Genomic DNA, 24,862 nt, shown 5'->3' with positions numbered 1-24,862 from the left:
AATAGTAATTCAGTAAAAACTTGGCAACAACTGAGAAATTAACTTTTTACCTCCAATAATGTCTTCCTTGTATTTGGATTAGTCGTGCATGTATATTTAGTAATGATACATAGTTGTTAAAAAGGTCATAATTCAGAGAATGCAACATCAACAAAGGGCAATTAGGCAAAGAATTGTGTGATGCAACAGTTTCCTTCGGTTTTATTTTGTGAATAAACCCTTTAGCCTTTTTTCATGAAAAAAATCTTGGGACAAAATTAACTGGTTATAACCGGTTATCAGCTTTTAAAAATAAAATTTTCACTCCGGAACAGTTGAAAATCACTTTGTTCCGGTTTTCAGTTACGTTCTGCTAAAAAATTTGTTTAACGGTTCCTTAAACCGTGTTTAGTACCTGAATCAAAGTATACATATTTCACAGCTGCGAGATTTATTGTTGCAGGAAATTGAGTAGATAATATATATAAAATTTATAATGTAATATTATTTATAATAAATGTTTTACCAGAAGCCCTCCTGCGTGACATCATGTCCATGTTCATTGCGTTTTCCGAAAAAAATGTGTGTGCTCAAAGCCTAGTGTGACTGCCCCTTTAGCCTATCTGTCTCTGAATATTAATCTGGGATAGGAGAAAGCATTTTGACATTTGACAAATTTACACACTTCAGCTTATTTCTACCATTAAATGTGTTCCATCATCAAGCTTGTTTTCAGAGAGCAAGCATCTTTTTGCTCTAAATTACAGGACATAGGTTTTCTTCCTTGTACCCATCAAGATCTGGCCACTTTAATCCATCGCTGTCCAAATGATGAGATCACTGGAGATGAATAATGCATGTCAAATTGGACATGTATCCTCAGAGCAGGTGGAACATAAGTGCCTTAATTGTGATGGTGTTAAAGACTTTTCTAAATGGAGCTGATAAAGCTTTGCTGCATATGGATGTCTGTTGGCTTGCAGCCAGCTCACAGACAGGATATGCATTCTTTCCCATAATTCACATCATGTTTGAACATCTGGGAACCCTCTGTACACCATGTGAGGGGTTATTGACTCCTGGATGAGTTTGCTAAATCCTTGGTTCAGGAGTTTATGCCTGCTGCAGTTGGGAGTTATTTTCTTTATGCTGTGTCATAGGCATCCATGCTTGTTTTCTTTGCAGCCTGTATAAGGGGCAGCTTGACCTGCTTAAAATGGCTCCTTAAAGTGGGTGCCCTAGTAAAAAGTTTAAAAGCGCTGGAGATGTTTGTACCAGAACTCTGTTTGTTGTTGTATGCTTCAGTAGAACTCTTCTCTGATCGGCCTGATTGTTTTGTTATTGTTTGATGTTTTGCATTGATTTTAATTCTGGGCTGGGCAATATATTGAATATTTGAGATTTAATTTTTGCTGTTGATTTGGCCATTAAGTTTCCCAAAGACAGTGCCAGTAGGCTAGTTTTTCGTTGCTTCTTGTGACACGTGTGTCTGCGATTCACGAGTATGAGAATTTTATGATGACAGATATTTTAATATCTTATCTGTTTTATCATCAGTAACAAAAATGCCGATAAGAGTTGTGAAGTTAGATTAATTATCTTGAATCATTTTTTTCAGTTGTAAAGCTTTTAGTAAATCATTTTGAAACTGTTTATTATAGGATTAGTATTATAAGGATTACAAGTCCACAGATGGCATTTTACATTTATATAACTATTGTTGTTTTATTGTTATTTAATACATTTTTAGATAGATTTACATAGATTGGTTCATATAAATACATAGTATTAAAGCCAGTTGCACACTGTTCGGTATTTCTTTTTTTTTTTTTTTTTTTTTTTTTTGTCTGTTTGTTGCTTTTTTACACTATTTTATTAGATGTGATCCCAGTGAAATCTTTGGTAAAAACCATGGCACGTTATGTCAAATTTGGCAATACACATCATAGACAAGACGGAGTTGACTAAATGTTGCATCATCTTGCCGTCATTGGAGAAGTCACACTGCACGACTGCAATGCAAAATGTCGTGCAGTGTGATGCTAGAACTTTATCGGAGGCTAAGATTCATCGCTAGTAGGCTAAGTAGCATTTGGGAAACATGCAATAATTTCTGACAGAAAAGACTGACAGTTTTGCCATACAGCAAGAGAAATGTTTAGCAATGCCCGGAATTTTTCTCAGTAGGCAACATTTTGTCCAGGAGCATACAGTGGAACCGTGCATAAGGATCATTCTTCCTTTTGTTCATTTGGTGAAAACCAGTATGGGAAAACTGTCTTAATTATTGTAACAAGGTTATATGTATTTAAATTCTTTCTTTTAACATTTTGAATCTACTTGGCAGCAATGCCTGTAATTTATTTAAGCTATATTGCCCAGCCATAATTATAGCCACTGTTTTCGTTTAGAGATATAAAAGCCTCTGGTGGAGTGGATTGTGGTCAAAGGACATTTTTAGATGATTTGAGGTTACTCATTGCTTGGAACAAATAAGCAACTAAACTGCCCAAAGTCTTTTATATTTTGCTTGTTTGTTAAACTTCCCTTTTACCTATTTCCGAATTGTTTAACTAGACAGATTTATGAAACACATATTTGATCACATTTAACAAACTTTGACTTATTTTCATCTGCTCTACATTTTTTGTTATAGCACTAAAAGTATAAACTACAGTGAAGATTTTCTGGATTTTAGTAAATATACAGTAGAAGGTTCTTGGATAAAGACTATAGTCATGTGAAGGATAGCTCTGTGGAATGCACAGCCTTGGCTTTGTGCTCAACCTAGCAACCCATACCCACTCCGAACACACTTGTATCCATGCACTGCAAGACGACTGGACTGTATTTATCTTTATTTCAAAGCTCTTTGATATCTGGTGTAAGTAATGCGAGTTGTGGTACTTCAAAACGGGAAGTGAGAGGAAAGTGGGATATTCTGCATTTCAGTTGCTGAGAGGCTATGATCGGAATAGAATTCTACTCTTACCATTTCTGAACAATATAGTATGTATACTGTGCACAGTATGCAAATGATTCTATACCCAGATGACCTTCTACATTTTCCAAAATGTGCAGTATACAACAGCACAAATGGTATAGTAACATACTACGTTCTTACTATTTATGCAGTATAGAGTGCACAGTATGCAAATATTCTTTTTGCATAAAAAATCCGGATGATGTCCTACCTTTGCCAAAATATGCAGTATACTGTACAACAGAGTGGTGCATCAGATACTGTATCTTAGAAAAAGCAATGCACTAGACTTGACCTTCCAAAAATTCCAACTGATTTTTATTTTTTTAAAGATTTTTATCCCCTTTTTTCCCCAATTTGGAATTCCCAATTCCCACTACTTAGTGGGTCCTCATGGTGGTGCAGTTACTCACCTCAATCCAGGTGGCGGAGGACAAGTCATCCAGAATGTCAGGCAACTGAAGCGGAGGCAACTGAGACTTGTCCTCCGCCACCTGACAGTCAGTTAAGTGATAACTGCACCATCAGTTGGAATTTTTGGACAGTCAACCCACACATCCTATCATGTGGCTCGCTGTGCATGACACCGCAGAGACTCCCAGCATGTGGAGGCTCATGCTACTCTCCGCGATCCAAGCACATCTTGCCACACGCCCCATTGAGAGCAAGAACCACTAATCGTGACCACAAGGAGGTTACCCCATTTGAATCTACCCTCCCTAGCAATGGCCAATTTGGTTGCTTAGGAGACCTGGCTGGAGTCACTCAGCACACCCTGTATTCGAACTCGTGACTACAGGAGTGGTAGCCAGCGTCAACAATCGCTCAGCTAACCAGGCCGCCAATTACAACTAAATCTTAATATCTCTCTTTGACTCATTATTTGATTTAACAATGTTTACACAAAATGTCATTAAAAATTCTAAATAACTGTTTATTTCCAAGGAAAGCTTGCATGCTAGAAAGGTCATGTGACAAAATGGTAGCATTATATTGATTGAAATGTTTTTTCATATACAGTAAACGGGCATTAAATAGTGTATACAGTTGTATATATAGCAGTATTCTGTAAGAAGTATGCTAGCATTCCATTCCAAACGTAGCCTTAAGCTCATATAAATTGACAGAAAAGCTTTACATGTTTACAGCCCTGTCAATTTAGAAATGAAATTAAAATGGATTAAATATTTTAAACTATGTTCTTTGCACTGCATATGCATAATTATCTGTTTCGACTCTTTGTTTTTGAGCATCCTGTTCCCCATTTCCTGTCTCTAGTGGATCCCTGATGGGAGTTGAAAGAACACAGAAAAAATTCCATACTGAAATATTTTGTTATACAGCCAGGAGCTTTGGCCTAAATATAGTATCGGTTTTGAGGAGGAACTATTTACAGACTAGCTAACTGAGCTATGTTCTTACAGAGCATACCATTCAGCTAAAAGGGAAACTTTATTTCTAAGTTCTTTATAACCATTGAATTATTATAATATTTGGAGAGTTTGCACCACTAAAGGGGTATGCTGAGAAAATGCATTGTATAGTGCATTGTTTGCAATTCTTGAAGGAACTACCAGTGCTTGCATATCCCAGACAGGAAAAACATTTCCAGTTACATTAAACTTCATATCGACTATTAATGTAAGTCATTGTAAGTGGAAAGTTTTCAGGGTTAAATCTTAAATTTCCCAGGTGACACCCGTGTAAAGGTCGCCAAATTATGTAATATATTGTATATGTCAGAAAGAACATAACAAATAAATATGCAATTAGATTTAAGAAATTAGGCCAATTGGAATTCCGTATGCTAGTGTTTCGATGACATAATCCCGGTTGGTTACATTTTGAATGGCAAAATTTCTATCAATGTAAGTGTGGCGGCGGGGACGTGAACTAGAAATTGGGACAAGTGGCTCGATTCCGTTTGTTGCCGTTCAGGAGGTCCCACAAGCCTCCACAGGGTTTTCCCCATTCGAGCTGCTGTATGTGCAGCGACCGCACGGTGTGCTCCACATCATGCGGGAAGCTTGGGAGGAGGGACCTTCATACAGTAAAAATGAAATTCTGTACATTCTTCAGTACGAAGCAAAACTCCACACTTTGGGTTAACTAACACAGGAAAACTTGCTCCTAGCTCAAGAACGTCAAAGTCGACTGCATGACAGGGGCTACGGGAATTTGCACCAGGAGATAAAGTGCTTATATTACTCCCAACGTTGCGCTCTTAATTATGTAGGTGGCGGTGGGGGCGTGGTCGTGCGTTTATCTGGAGAGAAAGTGGTATGGGTGCACACGCCTGAGCGCTATAATGTCTATCACCTGTTTCTGATAGCAGTAAGCACTGGGGAGGAACCACGCTAGAGACAACAAGAGAGAGACACAAGAAGCTGAGTTTGTGTGAAAGTGACTGCTGAAATGCTGTTTTGAGTTTTTGTCTAATTAAAGACCTACTTTTGAGTTGAAGTCCCACGTTTCCCATTTCCTCCTTTCCCACCCAACAAATTCCTTTACAGTAAGCCAATGGGATATTTTCATAAAAATGTTAAGTTTACAAATAAACAAAAATAAATGGAACACAAAAATGCTGAAATTGCCAAAGTTGAAGTTGAATCTGAACAAATTTGTATACTTTTGTTAATTGTTATAAATGTAATACTTCGGGAAAGGGGATAGAACAAACTCTAAACAGAATGTTTGGGGAATATCAATACAATTCTGCCTTGCAAGCACTGAAATAAAATGTTAAATTTGACCCAGACCAAGGACATGTCAGACGTCGCTGTTGTCTTGGGTTAATTTATCTAGGCTGCCATGCTACTTGCCAAATAGGTCATACTCCTATAAAAACATTCTTTTGTCTGAGACCGTTCTTGTTGTCCGTCGTCAAGGCATCTGAGTGTCTAAGCTGAATGATTAAGTAGATGCAAAATAGGCGCTTAATTCAGTTTGGAGCTACAATAATACCTTTTCACTCAAAAACAATCCTCAATCCGAACTGGCCACGGAGGGGAAATTTTCCTCGAGCTCTGAACAGAATTCCCCACTCTTGTCGTCATCTCTGCAAGCATTCATACACTTTCATATCACTGCATGTTGTGCATGATGATGCATCCTGTTTACATCACAAAATGCATCCATGCCAACGAGAGGCTGGTGAGGGGTACTGGGTCCTGGCAGTGCCATGTGGGCTTGGCTCGGAATGGGCTGTGTGCATTGTTTAGCTGGAGCAGGGATTTCTCTGACCTGCACTGAGTTGAGAAAGAAAGGGAGGGTGGAAATGAGGTGGTTAAGCAGGAAAGGGAAAGAGAAAGATATCCCAGAACATCACAGGAAAGTTGCAGGCATGCTCTGCAGACTTGCACATTATTAGAATTCCTGTTTTGCATTCTAACAGAAAGCAGATACATGGAAAACTCTAAGCCACTAGATGTGGAGAGGACTGCTGGCTGAGGACGCTTGGGATATGAGGAAGTTTTGCTTTCAGCAGAGTAGTCTGATGGTAAATTAATGCATTTGCACCTGAAATGAATGACAATAATGAGTTTTGATGAGTTATGAGTCTGGTTGTCCATATATCTATCTGTCTGTCTATGCAGCTTGTGGAATACTGACATTTACTCAGTGCACATTGAGCACTTTTATTTTGAAGTTACACTTACACGCTGATCCTGCAAGCAGCAAACCATTTAGACAGCACGAATCACCTGCTTGGATTGTCACGAACTGACTGCTATGTAACATTTGTAAATCAGAGGAACTGAGTTTTGATTCAGAGTGTTAGATGGTTTCAGAGGAAGTTATTATATGAGCACTCAACAGGAAGAAAACACTGGATGTTGGTGAAGTTTGTGAATTACATCTGTTTAAATGAGACAGGAGATTATTATATCATTAGACAAGAAAGTTAAAAGTTACAGGGAGCTGTTAAAAAGAGGCTCATAGAATACGTGCTTTATCTGAAGATATACGAGCGGTCCACAGAACACAGGATTTGTTCAAGTTTTGTGAGGTTTGTGAATTACATCTGATTAAACAAGATGTTAGCATATTTGCAGATGGTGATATTAGTTTTATTGATATTTTCCTTTTTATCATTAGTAGGCCTGTTGCACGTATTAAATAATCATCTGATCACAGTTATTTGATTTAACTTATTTGAGGTAACCCGTGATTATTGGCCACTTTAAATCACAATCACATTTTTATGCTCAATTAAGGGAATTTTAAGCGAATATTTAAATGCCATCAATGGCACTTCTCAAGCGCTCTGATGTGTGTGCCATTAGCAGAGGCTCGTGCCAAAACTCATAAACCATTCATATAGCGTGTTCATACATGAAGTGTTAATGACATGCAGTGACACAGAGGAGTTGCATGCTAACTCTATTTCTATGGAGTGATAAAATTATGAAACAATTTCTCAAATGTTTTGCTTCATGAGAAATAAGGGCTTGTGGGTTTATTCAAAGAGCATTAATATAATGTTTGAAGGACAGAAATATTTTACGGGTGGACAGAAATATTTTACGATTGCATAATATAATACAGGATTGTATAGTTTAATATAATCATCCCTCTACATAGCAAGTAAATCACTTTCATATGCAACCAAAATTCAGATTTTAGTTTAGAGTTGTGTAGTGGCGATGAAGAACTTGACTGCCGCAATCCTTTTAATTAATAAAACACTGGCGATTAGGTAGCCAACCTAATCTTTTACAGCATGTTGTATCTTGAGAGTGCCCGTCCTGAAGGAAATTGACCTTATTTGGCTCTAGTGGGTCTGGATCTGTCGTGATCGCACTGTCACAATCACTTTAGTTGAGCGTTGGAATTACATAGCATTTAATGATGTCAACTCTTTGACTTTGGTTCAACTTTTCGACTTTCTTTTTTACAACATTCTCCGTTTTAAGACATGCCTACCACTAACACGCCTGTTGGATGTCTGTTAGAATTTCAAAGTGTTGCAAAACTCGAGCTTGTAGATTTTAATTTGAGATCCTCTTGTACAATAAATATTTCTTCAAGTTAGTCAGTACACATTATACAAGTAAGTTTCCTTTTGCTTCATTACGTATATTTTGTATCCAAAGATGAGACCCAGGAATCCCATTTTCATTTCATGTCTCTTTTCAAATCTGTCCTGTTATTTACAGTCACTGTTGTTGATCAAAAAGATAAAAATAAACATAATATCTAATCATACATTGCACAGATGGGGGGGGGCGTGCAACTTCTCTCTCATTAATGTGTGCTGCATTCATTCAACCATAAACACTTGCTCGGGGAAGCCTTTCTCTTAAAGAGACAGAACCAATTTAGCGCTTGTTATTCATATCATTGTAAACTCAATGCAAATCGAATAAGCGTATATAAGCATATAAACAAACATGTTACATAATGTAGTAAGTGTAATAAATGTGTGAATTCATAAATATATAAAAGACACAATCATACATTGTGAAATATGCATGACATTTCAAACAGTGAAAACAGCTTGTGTCATTATTAAAAATGATCATATACATCATTGATAGAATGTGAAATTTGTCCACAAGCTAAAATGTGATTAAAAGGATAAAAAGGAAAATATGAAAATAAAATGTACAATCTTACATACTATACTGCGTGAAATCTAAATATGAAAACTAATATATGTATGCGGTTACTTCTCCAATGTGTCCATAGGGGTTAATAATAAAATAAAATGTAATATATTCAAAACAAAATTGTAAACTTACCAAAACTAAAGTTGACCAAAAAGAGAGACATATTTTAAGTATTTTGATATTTAAAACATAATTTTTCATGTCATTCCATTCTTTTTTAAAGCCTTAAAAGGAAATCATATCCCTACTGTTTTATTTGATTTATGGGTTGATTTATGGCAGCTCATATCCGGTAAAGTTTTTACTCTTATTTTAACACAGAGATTGGTTGTCAGGTGAGTGGTGGTGCTTCAATGCTGTCTGGGATGCATACAGGACGGATTAGCATTTACACCTCAAATGTGATGTGGTCACATGCGTTTTGACCACATTTGTATGTGGTTTTTGCAGTCTGATCATAAACTTTTTAAATTCCATTTAGACCTGTATTTAGCACTGAACACATGTGATCAGATCATCCGAAATGCATCTTAATACCAGGTGGAAACGGGGTCCATGACAGTGCAAATAGACTCATAAACTGTAGCGTATATCTCCTCCACAGCAAACTTTAGAATGTTGCTATTTTCAAAAAAGACTGGCTGAAATGAAATCTTGCTTTGTTTAATCAAAAGCCTTGCAGTCAAAGGCACCCTATGGCTCTTTTATTCTTCTAGCAGACCGGTTTATTCAGCGGAGATCATTGCAAATGATGCGATTGCTCCTTGATCTTAACCACTATACAGTCGTGCTCTGTGGTTTCATAGACACTGATTAGTGTTAATCTGGCCTGGCCTAACTCTGTTTGATGTGAGCTCAATTTGGATTTTCTTAAACTTATATCTGCAAGCCATGCCTATTTCATGCATGATATTTTAAGTAGTCTTGACTCATCGCGGTTCTTACAAGCTAGTGTTGCTCCTACTGAAGCTGAGCTGATGATATGTGATAACAAGCCCTATGAAGACCCATCAACAACCCCCTAATGAAGACCCCTAAGGCAGGGGTCTTCATCAGGGGGTCCTGGTATTGGTATTGCAGGGGGTCTGCCATTTATTGTTTGATCTCAAAACTAGTTTTTATAAAAATGTGTGTTTAAAAAAGTAACTAACCAAAGCTAAAAAGAAAATGCTAAAGTTGAACTAAGTGTTTCATTGACCATGCACACAAATTTTAAACGTAATGTACAAGTACGTGATCCTGTACATCAATAATGATTGTTAATGGATTGAAATGTAAGCAAAATACAAAGTATTTAAATACATTAATATAGTTTAAAAAAAAAAAAAAAAACATCTTGTAGCGCTACTGACATAATGGTGCTACTAAAACTAAGGTCATGGGTTTGATTTCCAGGGAACGCATAAAATTATTTAAAAAAATAAAATAAGAAAATTGTGTGCTTAATGCACTGGAAGTTGTGCTGCTTGAAAGTGTCTACCAAATGATTATATGCAAATTTGCCCTTTACTCTATGGCATAAAATGCAACATTTAGTTTTGTACAATTTGTTACAGGGTTCCCCTCCATCTATATATACACACCAAGGGTTCAGTGACTTGAAAAAGATTGAATACCCCTGCCCTCTTTGGGGACTAACTGATCTTCCCTAACTTATTTACAGTGAACCTTTTTGGGTAATGAGACATTGTGACTTTCCCATATGTTGTATTTGAATACCCTATCATCCAGCCCCTGGAGTTCTCACCTTTTTATTTCCAGCCCAAGTGTTCAACTCCGCTCATTAGTCGATTTGTTTTTCGCTTTCCCATCTTTCATCTATTTTATTATTTTAGTTTTTGCTTGTGTCGTTTTATGCAACCCATAGGAATAGATTATGCAGCATGTGTGGCTATAACTAGCAACCAAACAATAGCTTGTTGGTCTCCAGAGCGAGCCTATAAGAAACATGAATTCAGACAAATAGTTTATGTTTGACAGTCAAAGGTTGCTTTAATGAACTATTTAATTGTATCCTTGTTAACTGCTTGTCTCTGTATTTGTTTTCTGTTTGAACAGAGCTAATGGGGAGAGAGCACTTTTGGACACTAAGTCTTGGATGTTAGCACAATTAAGACCAGACCGTCTACTTCCTCCATAGCAGCGATTCCGTACTGCTGTGTTGGATGCAGCTTAACAAGCAAATTAAGAGAAAGAAAGGATTTCTCTCACTCCCATGGACTAGATTGCTTCACAATGATAAATAGGTTAATTTGAATTATTGCAGAAAAAAATCAAGGAATCACGTGAGAGTAAGAAAGTAAGAGGGAGTTGGGAACCCCGAGCGGCAGTGTGACCTCAGAGCCATTGTTTCCTGCGTGGGGTTGTTTGTCATAGGATGACTAGCCTTTTTCGACGCAGCAGCAGTAATGGAGGGTCTCGGGGTGGTGGAGGCTCAGGAGCAGGTGAGCTCAACAACACCAGGTCCAACCGGCAAGTTCGACGGCTGGAGTTCAACCAGGCCATGGAGGATTTTAAAACCATGTTTCCTAGCATGGACTATGAGGTGATTGAATGCGTGCTCCGCGCCAACAATGGGGCCGTGGACACCACCATCGACCAGCTCCTGCAGATGAGCATTGACGGGCAGGGCTCAGATGACAGCTCGGATTCAGATGACAGTATCCCACCAGAGGTCAGATCCATTTACACTTTTTATGTCCTACACATTGAACTAATCACCAGGCCCGCATGGAATCTGTACCTGTAGAATTCTGCAAAATTGAAATGCCCATCACTCACAAAATTCTACTCATCCAGCCGCCCCTTACATGTTTTTGTTTATTGTGTATTTTGCCTAATTTGATTATGCTTTCAGCTACAATCCAATTTCATCAATTGCAAAAGATAAGAGCAGACAGACCGTCCTGATTGGAAGTATGTGAAATGGACCAGTGTGAACACATCCATAGAAGCATTAGCTAAATTTTACAAGGCCTTCTCTCACATGCTCTCATGTCTCATGCAGCAAATAATAATCAATACAGCTTTCTCAGCCTTCTTACACCTGATTGCTCTGATAAGAAGCTGTGTCAGTGCTGGAGCTTTGAGACGGATCCGAGACACATTACGGTCTCTGTCACATTAACCGTCTACTTCATGGCCCAGTGGAGATGCTCTTCCATTAGACTTCGATTCAATCCTAAGTGAAGCATAAACTGCTGTGCATTTTGTTGAGATGTTCTCATCTCATTCTCATTCTGTGTTGCTTCTTTTAAGTCTTTACCCACTGGTGTTTTTTGCTCTTGCTTTGTTTATAATCATCTGTTTATATGGGGATCTGTGGGAACAGCATTCATATGTTCTATACCACATAGCTCAACAAGCTTATTTTACTGTTTGAAAGTCACTGCAAGCAGTAAGTGCCTAAAATTAGATAAAAATAAATTGTGAATTTGTTAAGTTGGTACAAAAGTTAAAAATACTGTTCATGCATGTTTTCATAGCTGGCTAATGATAATGTCCTGATTGCATTGTTATAATGGAAATCACATTGACTCTCTTGCTCATTGGGTCTCATTTACTAACTGCACACGTGTATATATATGTACGGGGGGGGATCCTGTGTCTGAATGTTTTCAAACAGAAATAATGGTTCACAAAGTAAAAAAGTGCTTAAGGGTTAAAAATTGGTTAGTTAGCCTAAAAATGAAAATGATTGCATCATTTACTCACCATCATCACATCCCAGATGTCTATGACTTTCTTTTTTCAACAGAACACAAGCTTTTTAGGTCCATTCTTAGCTCTTTAGGTCCATACAATGGCAAGTGAATAGTGATCAGACCTTTGTAGCTCAATAATCACATAAAGGAAAATAAATGTAATCCATATGGCTCCAGTGTGTAAATATGTGTCTTCAGTGTGGAAGACTCTAAATTCCACTTTAACTTTCACTTTCAGATGTGAAAGTGAAACTAAACAGGTCCCACATGAGACTTTCAGATGTAAAAATGAAAGTGGAGATTTAGAGGTAAAAAGGACTTCAATATTAATCTCTTTCTCACCCACACCTATTATACCACTTCGAAAGGTATGGATTTAATCACTGGAGACTTATGGATTACTTTTATGTTTCCTTTGTGATGTTTGGAGCTACAAACGTCTGATCACCAATTAAATGGACCTACAGAGTTGAGATATTTGTCTAAAAATCTTTGTTTTGCTGGAAAAAGTAAATCATACACATCATGAGGGTGAGTAAATTTAGATTTAACTCAAACCACAAGTATGCAAAATTCACATACTCCTGGTAGCCTTGGAAATATGCAGTGTGCTAAAAATGTTATATATCAATTGAAGTCAGAAGTTTACAAACACTTAGGTTGAAGTCATTAAAACACATATTCTAACCACTCCACAGATTTCATTTCATAAAAGTAATTTAAGACATCCACTTTCTGCATGATACAAGTAATTTTTCCAACAATTGTTCACAGACAGATTGTTTCAATTTTAATGGACTATTTCACAATTCCAGTGGGTCAGAAGTTTACATACACTAAGTTAACTCTGCCTTTAAGCAGCTTGGAAAATTCCAGAAAATTATTACAAGCCTCTAGACAATTAGCTTCTGATAGAAAGGTGTACTGAATTGGAGGTGTACCTGTGGATGTATTTTAAGGCCTTCAAAAATAGTGCCTCTTTTCTTGACAGCATGGAAAAATAAAAAGGAATCAGCCAAGACCTCAGAACCAAGTCTGGTTCATCTTTGTGAGCAATGTCCAAATGCCTAAATTGACCAAGTTCATCTGTACAAACGATAGTATGCAAGTAAAAACACCATGGGACCACGCAGCCATGATACTTTTCAGGTAGGAGACACATTCTGTCTCTTAGAGATTAACGTAGTTTGGTGTAAAGTGTAAATCAATCCCAGAACATCTGCGAAGAACCTTGTGAAGATGCTGGAGAAAATAGGTAAACAAGTATCTATATCCTCATTAAAATGAGTCCTATATTGACATAACCTGAAAGGCTGCTCAGCAAGGAAGAAGCCACTGCTCCAAAACCACCATAAAAAAATCCAGACGACAGTTTGCAAGTGCACATGGGGACAAAGATCTTACTTTTTGGAGAAATATTCTCTGGTCTGATGAAACAAAAATTGGACTTTTTGGCCATAATGACCATCGTTATATTTGGAGGAAAAAGGGTGCGAGGCTTGCAAGCCGAAGAACACCATCCCAACTGTGAAGCATGGGGGTGGCAGCATCATGTTATGGGGGTGCTTTGCTGTACATTACGAGAGGGACTGGTGCACTTCACAAAATAGATGGCATCATGAAGAAGGAAAATTATGTGGATATATTGAAGCAAATCTCAAGACATCAGCCATGAAATTAAAGTTTGGTCATAAATGGGTCTTCCAAATGGACAATGACCTCAAGCATACCTCCAACGTTGTGGCAAAATGGCTTAAGGACAACAAAGTTAAGGTATTGGAGTGGTCATCATAAAGCCCTGACTTCAATCTGATGAAACATTTGTGGGCAGAACTGGAAAAGCATGTGCGAGCAAGGAGGCCTACAAACCAGACTCCGTTACACCAGTTCTGTCTGGAAAAATGGGCCAAAATTCCAGCAACTTATTGTGAGAAGCTTGTGGAAGGCTATCCAAAATGTTTGACCCAAGTTAAACAATTTAAAGGCAATACTATAATGTGTACGTAAACGTAATGTGATTACAGAAATAAGTAGCTGAAATGAATAATAATATTCTGACATTTCACATTTTTAAAATAAAGTAGTGAGTAACTGATCTAAGACAGGGAATGTTTTCTATGATTAAATGTCAGGAATTGTGAAAACTGAAATGTAATTGGCTAAAGTGTTTTTAACTTCAGACTTCAACTGAAATATATATATATATATATATATACAGTGAGGAAAATAAGTATTTGAACACCCTGCTATTTTGCAAGTTCTCCCACTTGGAAATCATGGAGGGGTCTGAAATTGTCATCGTTGGTGCATGTCCACTGTGAGAGACATAATCTAAAAAAAAAAATCCAGAAATCACAATATATGATTTTTTAACTATTTATTTGTATGATACAGCTGCAAATAAGTATTTGAACACCTGTCTATCAGCTAGAATTCTGACCCTCAAAGACCTGTTAGTCTGCCTTTAAAATGTCCACCTCCACTCCATTTATTATCCTAAATTAGATGCACCTGTTTGAGGTCGTTAGCTGCATAAAGACACCTGTCCACCCCATACAATCAGTAAGAATCCAACTACTAACATGGCCAAGACCAAAGAGCTGTCCAAAGACACTAGAGACAAAATTGTACACCTCCACAAGGCTGGAAAGGGCTACGGGAAATTGCCAAGCAGCTTGGTGAAAAAAGGTCCACTGTTGGAGCAATCATTAGAAAATGGAAGAAGCTAAACATGACTGTCAATCTCCCTCGGACTGGGGCTCCATGCAAGATCTCACCTCGTGGGGTCTCAATGATCCTAAGAAAGGTGAGAAATCAGCCCAGAACTACACGGGAGGAGCTGGTCAATGACCTGAAAAGAGCTGGGACCACCGTTTCCAAGGTTACTGTTGGTAATACACTAAGACGTCATGGTTTGAAATCATGCATGGCACGGAAGGTTCCCCTGCTTAAACCAGCACATGTCAAGGCCCGTCTTAAGTTTGCCAATGACCATTTGGATGATCCAGAGGAGTCATGAGAGAAAGTCATGTGGTCAGATGAGACCAAAATAGAACTTTTTGGTCATAATTCCACTAACCGTGTTTGGAGGATGAAGAATGATGAGTACCATCCCAAGAACACCATCCCTACTGTGAAGCATGGGGGTGGTAGCATCATGCTTTGGGGGTGTTTTTCTGCACATGGGACAGGACGACTGCACTGTATTAAGGAGAGGATGACCGGGGCCATGTATTGCGAGATTTTGGGGAAAAACCTCCTTCCCTCAGTTAGAGCTTTGAAGATGGGTCGAGGCTGGGTCTTCCAACATGACAATGACCCGAAGCACACAGCCAGGATAACCAAGGAGTGGCTCTGTAAGAAGCATATCAAGGTTCTGGCGTGGCCTAGCCAGTCTCCAGACCTAAACCCAATAGAGAATCTTTGGAGGGAGCTCAAACTCCGTGTTTCTCAGTGACAGCCCAGAAACCTGTCTGATCTAGAGAAGATCTGTGTGGAGGAGTGGGCCAAAATCCCTCCTGCAGTGTGTGCAAACCTGGTGAAAAACTACAGGAAACGTTTGACCTCTGTAATTGCAAACAAAGGCTACTGTACCAAATATTAACATTGATTTTCTCAGGTGTTCAAATACTTATTTGCAGCTGTATCATACAAATAAATAGTTAAAAAATCATACATTGTGATTTCTGGATTTTTTTTTTAGATTATGTCTCTCACAGTGGACATGCACCTACGATGACAATTTCAGACCCTCCATGATTTCTAAGTGGGAGAACTTGCAAAATAGCAGGGTGTTCAAATACTTATTTTCCTCACTGTATATATATATATATATATATATATATATATATATATATATATATATATATATATATATACAGTGGTGGCCAAAAGTTTGGAATAATGTACAGATATTGCTGTTTCGGTATGAGATTGATACTTTAATTTACCAAAGTGGCATTCATCTGATTACAAAGTAGAGTCATGACATTACTGATGAAAAATTAATTTTTTTTGTCAAATCTAGACAGGCCCCATGTACAGCAGCCATCCCTCCAACACCTTATCCTTGAGTAATCATGCTAAATAGATAACTAGAAAATCACTTGCCGTTACATCAGACACTGCTGAAAGCTATTTGCTTTGTTAATTGAAGCTTAACATTGTCTTTGTGTTTGTTTTTGAGTTACCACAGTATGCAATAGACTGGACTATCATAAGGTCAATATTAGGTCAAAAATGACAAAAAAAAGAAACCGCTTTATCTAGAAACTCGTCAGTCAATCATTGTTTTGAGGAATGAAGGCTACACAGTGCTTGAAACCTCCAAAAAAAAAGGTGAAGATGTTTCATATAAAGGTGTACACTACAGTCTTCAAAGACAAAGGACAACTGGCTCTAACAAGGACAGAAAGAGATGTGGAAGGCCCATATGTACAACTGAACAAGAGGATAAGTACATCAGAGTCTCTAGTTTGAGAAATAGATGCCTGAAATGTCCACAGCTTCATTGAATTCTACCACCAGTTTCATGTACAACTGTAAAGAGAAGACTCAGTCAATACACTTCACTACATTGTGATCAGTTGAATGCCCATATTGTGAATAAAATACCAATTTCTTTCCATAAGAGCAAAATCTATACATTATTCCAAACTTTTGGCTGCCAATGTGTGTGTGTGTGTGTGTGTGTGTGTGTGTGTGTATGTAGAATCACTTTGTTATTGAATTTTTTATAATAATAATCTGCCAATAACAAAGTGATTCTACGTAAGTCTCATTTATTTCATTGTATCAAAATTGGTATCTGGGATATGTTCTGCTTTAAAATGCATAGTTGGCTAATAACATGATCACATACATAGCGTATAGGCCTAAATAAAAATGACAGGCACCCATTCCCTTAATTAGAATGATCCAAATTCATCAATATTAGAACAAATTGAAACGTGCAAATGAACTGGTGGAAATTTTACTTTAGAACCTTTTTTACACACAAGTAAAATCATAGTGCATTTATTAGTAGATAAGACCCATTGTCTTTTGCCTGTTGTGTTTTTGCAATGGAAAGCCTCTAATTACATTTCCTCATGTATTTGCTCTGAGCTCAGTGTTATGCTTCCACCTTTATCAGATTCTAGAGCGGACCCTCGAGCCGGACAGTTCAGATGAGGAGCCGCCTCCGGTCTACTCTCCACCAGCATATGACATGCACATATATGACAGGAAATACCCGGATGCCCCTCCTGTTCCACCACCCAGGTTAAAAAATGCTTTGATGTTCTCTAGTAATGTTTCCTTTCACAAATCCAGACACTTTAAGGGATAGTTCATCCAAAAATTAACATTTTGACCCATTTACTCACCATGTTTCAGACCCATATGACTTTATGTCTTCTGGGGAACATAAAACAAAATGTTTTATGTTTGAATGTTAGGAACTGACAGTCTTCATTTTCATTGTACGCATTATGCAAAAAAGAAAAGAATCAACTTTCCACAAAAGAAAGAAAGTCATATGAGATGGGTTTGTTTGTAATTGATGATTTAATTTTCATTTTTGTGTGAACTATCCCTTTAAAACTAAAAAAAGAAGGATACATGGTAGAGATATTGGAAACATGTATTGGGGTCATCAGTGTTCTCAGACGTGTTCATTTTGTCACAGTTCTGTAACTGATTCCCCCTGGTGTCCATAAACCATACTGCAATTTCTTTTGAGCCTTTGTGCTTCACGAAGTAGCCAGCATCCATGAAATTCCATTTATCCACAGACATTTCATTATATTTTAATTACTTCATTATATTTTAATTAAAATATAATGAAGGGGTCAGATAAACCGTTGGAGCTGTAACTGAAATATAAACTTAATGTTTGCATTCTTTATTGAAAGTTGTCATTTAAATAAGTGGGAATGGGTGTATCTTGTCTGATCTCTAACTCTGCTTTCCATCAGATTTGAGTCACAGCCTCCTCCAGGACACAGGCAAGTTCAAGGTTACAAAAATTGGAATCCTCCATTACTTGGCAACCTGCCTGATGACTTCCTGCGAATCCTGCCTCAACAATTGGGCAGTATACAGGTGAGCATTTAACACAAAATAACTGGCTGGGTTGTTTCATAGTCATTTTTACCCTTGTGAAAGTGCTGAATCTCAGCCTGGGAGATTTTTAAATTAGTTTGTATTCTTAGTTCTCTAGCGCAAACTTTGATCTCAAGATGTTGTTAAAGCATCCTCAGGGTAAGCTGTCCCAAAACTGCTTGAAGCTATAAATGTCACTGATATTGTGGGCCTTTTTATTTTGCTCCAGCTCTTTTGCTATTTAGGAATATTAAAGCACTGTTAAAAGTTTAGATGGCTCCTTAACAGTTTAGGAATTTGGGCATTAAATCATGCAAATGTAATACAGCAGTGCAGCAGGAATGTGAAAGTGCTTTTAAGTTCTTATGCTATATCATACTCTAAACGGTCAGACTAACAATAATGGTATTCTTGTTACCTTATACTGTACATATACAGCAGTTCAAATATTAAGTAAAGCTGCTAATGAGCATTTGGTATTCACTATTTGATAGCTAGACATTCTTGTGTTGTTGCAATTCTCACACACTGAAAGCCAGCAATGCTGTAAGGTATATTTCTCCCAGAAATTAAAATTCTCATCATTTACTCACCCTCATGCTATCCCAGATGTGTATGACTTTCTTTCTTCAGTTGTACACAATAAGATTTTTAGAATAATTTCTCTTCTCTGTAGGTCCATACAATGCAAGTGAATGGTAAGAAAAACTTTAAAGCTCCATAAAGCACACAAAGGCAGCATAAAAGTAATCCATAAGACTCGAGTGGTTTAGTCCGATCTAATCGATTTTAGGTGAGAAAAGACCAAAATATATCTCCTTTTTCACTCTACTTCTTGCCATTGAAGTCTCTAGTAGACACGATCATGATTTTAAGCTCGAATACAATTCATAGTGCTTGATGCATGCGCAGAGTGCTATATGGCGCTTGGAAGTGTAATTTGGCTTGAAATCATGATCTCCAAGGAGGCTGCTGATGTCAAGGTTTACAGTAGAAAAAGAGATTTGTTTTGCTTTGTTCTCACCTAAAACCAATTGAATCACTTCTGAATACATGGATTTAACCACTGGAGTCTTATGGATTATTTTTATGCTGCCTTCATGGGCTTTTTGGAGCTTCAACGTTTTGGTCAGCATTCACTTACACATAGACCTATAAAGAGCTGAGATATACTTCTAAAAATCTTAAGGAGAAAGAAGGTCATACACATCTGAGATGGCATGAGGGTGAGTAAATGATGAGAGAATTTAAATTTTTTGTGTGAACTATTACCTTTAATGTGAAAATGTGTGTTTTTAGAAAAGGGAATTTCACAACGTTTTTTTTTTTTAAGGCCATTTAAGATTTTTATTTTATTTTTTTCCCAGTGTCATATTTTCATGACAAGTAAGCACATTTTCACCTCAAATACTTAATATCATAATGTGAAAGATGTCATTCTCATTACCATTAGGTAATTGTAATATATATATATATATATATATATATATATATATGTATATATATATATTAAATTAAATTAAACAAACTGTATTATAGTAATGAGAATCAAATTGTAATCATTATTGAGAATAACATAATCTGGGGGAAATGTGCTTAAAATAATTGTCATAATTATAATGTCACAATGCAAAACAATATTTCCTTACTATTATTATCAAATTCCGTAATTTGTTTTTCTTTTTCTTTTGGTGTGAAATGTGACCTGGACATGTTCTTTTTCAGTTCGAGCCCAGAAATACTATGCTTTTTTATATCAGTACTTATATCTCTATCCATTCATTATAGCATGAATGGTTATAGTTGGAGGACAAGAATTTCTTGTATTTAAAAGTCTTTTGACATCTGACCTTATAACACTAGTGGTTCTCCTTCAGTGTTTTCAGGAAGTGTTCATTTGCAAAAATCTCATTAAAGGGAACTGTGGAAATTTTAAGTAAAACAGTTTGTTTACTTTCAGCTGTTTACTTTTTAATGAGATGCCTATTGTTTTTGTATATTTATTTCCCCATTTCCACTATTCTGCAGGGCTCTCAGAGTAGCATCTCCAAGCCCTCTTCCTCCTCTTGTTCCTCAGTACCTCAGGAGACTGTGGCGGCCGCTGCGGGAACAGGCGGAGCCTCGGAGCAGGAACGCAAACTCAAGCAATATTTGCAGGATGAGCGTATTGCTCTCTTCCTGCAGAACGAGGAGTTCATGAAAGAGCTGCAGAGGAACCGAGAGTTCCTCGTTGCCTTGGAAAGAGGTAGGAAGACACTCGCCCACACACTAAACGGGACAGCAGAGCTTCCCCTCCTTCCACCGTTCCACCTACACAAATCCAGAAGAGTGAATTATAGTGCAGAGCTACTCAGCCAACTATGAACTGTTGGGTTTGTCTCCAAGGCAGGAGTGTCTGTTTATCGCAGCCAGATTTTGTATTACTGTAACATGTCCATATTGTGCTTCTATGCACAGCTAGTCTCACAGCTAGATATGTCTCAATCATCTTTCAGAAATGATACCCATTGGACGATTTCATGTTCATGTAGAATGCCAAATGTCATAAGAACCAGGCAGTCTTTTCATAATACCTGCTTTCTCTGTTGTAGATCGCTTGAAATATGAGTCAAAGAAATCTAAATCCAGTCATTCATCAGCTAGCATGGAGAACTCCACAGGTAGATGTCATTCCCCTGAACTTTGTCTGTGCATGCTTGTATGTGTGAGCATGTATGTCCCACTTTTTGTTCATAATGTGCCATTTCTGAAACTCTTAGTTTGGATGTTTGTGATCAGACTGACAATTTTTTACATCAAACAGGTTAAAATAGAATTAATTACTTTGAAGGATTGAAGGACAATTGCCATATCTAAGGACCAGTATATCATAGAGACTTGGGTTCCTTTTGACTTGGGTCATTTAGCACCTACTTAGCAACCACCCAGAAAAGCTTAGCAACCACATGGAAACTCCCTGGCAACTTAGTTTGTATTATTATAATTAGTGATGCATTAAAATATATTCCTGGCCTGGCTGATTAAACGGCCGATATTTGGCCATTTGTTCTGACTTTGTTCACTTGGCCAAATTGCACAAGTGTTCATTTTCCCTTGTGTCAGTTCCAAAATCTAGCAATTGATTTGTCAATGGATACTAATAAAACAATTCTGTCTTCAAGGTTTTTTTTTCTTCCAAATTTAAATGAATTTGAGTAAGTATTGTATAAAATAAGAGTGCGTTTCACCTTAGAAATGTGTACTTTTGAATTGCTTTTGTAAATTGTATTATGCAAATTCCACCATCCCGCTGTCTAGATATCGGCATCAGCCATTAAAAAAAAAACATATCTGTTGACCTATTTTATGTCTTTTTAGTCTTCATTGGGCAAAGCTGTCATATATGTGGCTTATCTTTATGGAAATTCATGAGACACTTGAGATCCTTTACATATCTTTTTCCCTAAAAACAGGTGACCTCTATGCTTCCAGATCTGTAGAGGTCTGCACAGCAGTCTCAGATGATGCTCTGTTCAGAGACAAGCTGAAGCACATGGGAAAATGTAAGGCTCTCATTTAAAACCATCCAAGTCCACTTTGAGATTAAGAAATTAACGAACAGAGCTTCTTAAAGGAATATTCCGGGTTCAATACAAGTTAACCTCAATCGACAGCATTTGTGGCATAATATTGATTACCACAAAAATTAATTTTTTTCTTTTATAAAGCTCAAATCTGGATGACAGAGAGGCACTTAGTGGAAGTGGATTGGGCCAATCCATAAACGTTAAGATTCTCACTATTTCAAAAGTATAGCCACAAGACTATATGCATGTTAACATGATTTTAGTGTGATAAAATCACTTACTAACCTTTTCTGTATAAAGTTATATACAATTTTAAGCTATGACAATGGAATGTCTACAAAACCTACAACGGCTGTAAAAATTACGATTTAAACAACTTAACAGCTCAAATAATACAGTAGTTGTTAAAAATGATACTTTCTCATATCCCAGCTTAAAGGGATAGTTCACCCAACAATGAAAATTCTCTCATCATTTACTCCCTCTCATGTCATCCCAGATGTGTATGACTTTCTTTTTTCTGCTGAACACAAATTAAGATTTTTAGAAGAATATCTCCGCTCCGTTGGTTCTCACAATGCAAGTGAATGGTGACCAGAACTCAGAAGGTCCTAACAGGACATAAAGGCATCATAAAAGTAATCCATATGATCAATACAAATCAATATTTAAGCCCTTATTTTATTATAAACCTCTACCTTTGACCAGCCGCAACCAGTGATTGGCTGAATGTGAAAGTGAAAGTGTAGATTTACAGAAAACAAAGGAATTAAATATTTATCTGTCAGAATTTTTTTGTTTTTTGGGGGGTGAACTATCCATTTTACATTTTGTTGCATTCTCAACTGCAGCGACCAGGAAGAAGCTGTTTGAAATTGCCAGAGGGTTCTCGGAAAAGACAAAGCGGAGGAAGTCTAAAAGAAGAACATTGCTGCGGCATCATTCGTATCCTTTGGCAAGTGCCAGGAATATGTCATCCTAATTCAATACAGAATGATCAGAATGAAATATGACATTACATAAAATCTAAAAATTGTTTGAGAAAGCTTAAAATGTGCAGAAATTGGGAAACATTGATACATTTCGAGATCTATGAGATACTGTATTTGATAAAGGTTTAGTCATGATCCTTTATTTTTTCCACTGGTGAGCAGCACTCAGTATAGAGGATTTCTGTTTTGTGCTGTAGAGGCTGTGAATGCCCAAGCAAATGTTATAAATGATTTTTGGCACAGTAGCTTGACCTTGTGTTCAGTTGATTACATTTAGTGAATGCTGTTTACTTTGACTGCACTCTCCCAGATTGGGCACAGCCAACTCCACTGCCAACCTCCTAGACGATGTGGAAGGAAACCCATGTGGTAGGACTTTTTCCATTGTTCTTTTAAGACTTCAGTGTTTTTGCTCAGGATACTTTGGTAATTTAAAATGTATTTGATAGGTAGAGTTTTACATAACATTTTGTCCCACTAGATTAAATAATTGTGTTTAATTTTGGATGTCGGGGTGTGCATTTCCAGATGAAGAAAGTCAGGTCAGACGATTGGCTGCTCAGGAAGAGGAAGAGCCACAAAAAGAACCACTATCATGGTGAGAATCCTACAACATTTGTACAGTATTAGGGGTGGAAATCAGTAGGGACCTTATGATTCAATATTACAGTATATAGATTTCTTGGTCATGATATGATAATACTGCTCTTTATGTTTTGTGTATTTTTGACTCCCTCGTTTCTCATTCAACTTCATTAGACTTAAAGGAGTAGTTCACCCAAATATTATATTTCTCTCACCATTTACTCACCATCATGCGATCCTAGATGTATGACACTCTTTCTGAACACAAAACAAAGATTTTTAGAGGAATATCTCAGCTCGGCATGGATACAATGCAAGTAAATGGTGACCAAAACTTTTGACACTCCAAAAAACACAAAGGCAACATAAAAGTAATCCATAAGACTCCAGTGGATATATCCATGTCTTCTGAAGCGGTATGATAGGTGTGGGTTAGAAACAGATATTTAAGTCCTTTTTTACTATAAATCATGACATCAGCACTCCTTAGCGATCATGATTTCTAGCTCGATTTCACTTTCTATAGCACCATCTAGCACTCTGTGTATGCGTCAAGCACTAGGAAATGTAATCAAGCTTGAAATCACGATTGTGCCTAGAGACTGCAGTGGTTAGAAGTACAGTGAAAAATGAGTTACATTTTGGTCTGTTCTTACCCAAAATGTATTCGATTGCGTCAAAAGATATGGATTAAACCAGGGGTTTTCAAATTGGGTGAAAGTGAGCCTCCCCCTAGAGAACTTGAAGACAGCCATGCCCTCCGACGGTCAAATAAATAAACTGGAAACATGTTCATTAACAGCCACAGGCTACTAATGAAAATATCAGACATCAAGCAACATCAGCTAGATGGACAGCGCTTTGTCACAGTATCAAATGCATAAAAATCACTTCCATATAGGCAAAAAAGAAAGAAAGCAAAGAAAAAAATCTGATTGCCGATTTTGCCTCATCATTTTCATCACCCCTACATCAGTGGGACTTTTTGATGTGAACAGGTGATCGATGCGGGGGTGAAAGGGATGAGGACTTTCATAGCGTTTCAAGAGAGGTGGGGAAGTCGCTTTAGTATTAAAAAAGCTAAAAGTCTGAATTACTCTCTTTTGTGTTTGCAGTTCTTTCAGCTTTGTCAAAAAATTCCAGTAAGTTGGCCACCAGACTAGAGCTTGGCCAAAATGTGACGCCGGAGCTTACAGGATCTCATACTATCATTTGCTAGCACCTCTTTGCGAATAACACACAGTGGCAGCGGCGCATCATTGGGACCGGTCCACAAAAATCCCAAATTAAATTTGTGATCATACTTACTGTATTGTTGACACTACAAAGCGATCCATTTTGCAGCACGCTTATGCAT

At 37.4% G+C, this 24,862-nt stretch overlaps 1 protein-coding gene across 2 annotated transcripts in view; it reads left to right on the top strand.

Moving 5' to 3' along the window:
- Positions 1 to 24,862, top strand: part of LOC127632104 (CUE domain-containing protein 1-like) — a 43,384-nt gene that overhangs the window by 14,093 nt on the left and 4,429 nt on the right. The window contains exons 1-10 of one of the 2 annotated variants that reach the window (XM_052110606.1): positions 6,321 to 6,461; positions 10,633 to 11,248; positions 17,413 to 17,540; positions 18,236 to 18,362; positions 20,391 to 20,607; positions 20,954 to 21,022; positions 21,815 to 21,904; positions 22,780 to 22,873; positions 23,231 to 23,289; positions 23,449 to 23,518. In XM_052110606.1, the coding sequence (XP_051966566.1) occupies positions 10,952 to 11,248; positions 17,413 to 17,540; positions 18,236 to 18,362; positions 20,391 to 20,607; positions 20,954 to 21,022; positions 21,815 to 21,904; positions 22,780 to 22,873; positions 23,231 to 23,289; positions 23,449 to 23,518 (1,151 nt within the window). In that variant the 5' untranslated portion in view covers positions 6,321 to 6,461; positions 10,633 to 10,951. Of the gene's footprint in view, positions 1 to 6,320; positions 6,462 to 10,632; positions 11,249 to 17,412; positions 17,541 to 18,235; positions 18,363 to 20,390; positions 20,608 to 20,953; positions 21,023 to 21,814; positions 21,905 to 22,779; positions 22,874 to 23,230; positions 23,290 to 23,448; positions 23,519 to 24,862 lie in introns of those variants that run through there. The other variant, XM_052110605.1, reaches the window with a different exon arrangement.

The sequence above is a fragment of the Xyrauchen texanus genome, chromosome 38 (assembly GCF_025860055.1).
Source record: "Xyrauchen texanus isolate HMW12.3.18 chromosome 38, RBS_HiC_50CHRs, whole genome shotgun sequence".
NCBI classification, from domain to species: domain Eukaryota; kingdom Metazoa; phylum Chordata; class Actinopteri; order Cypriniformes; family Catostomidae; genus Xyrauchen; species Xyrauchen texanus.
This window is presented reverse-complemented; position numbering and strand designations above follow the sequence as displayed.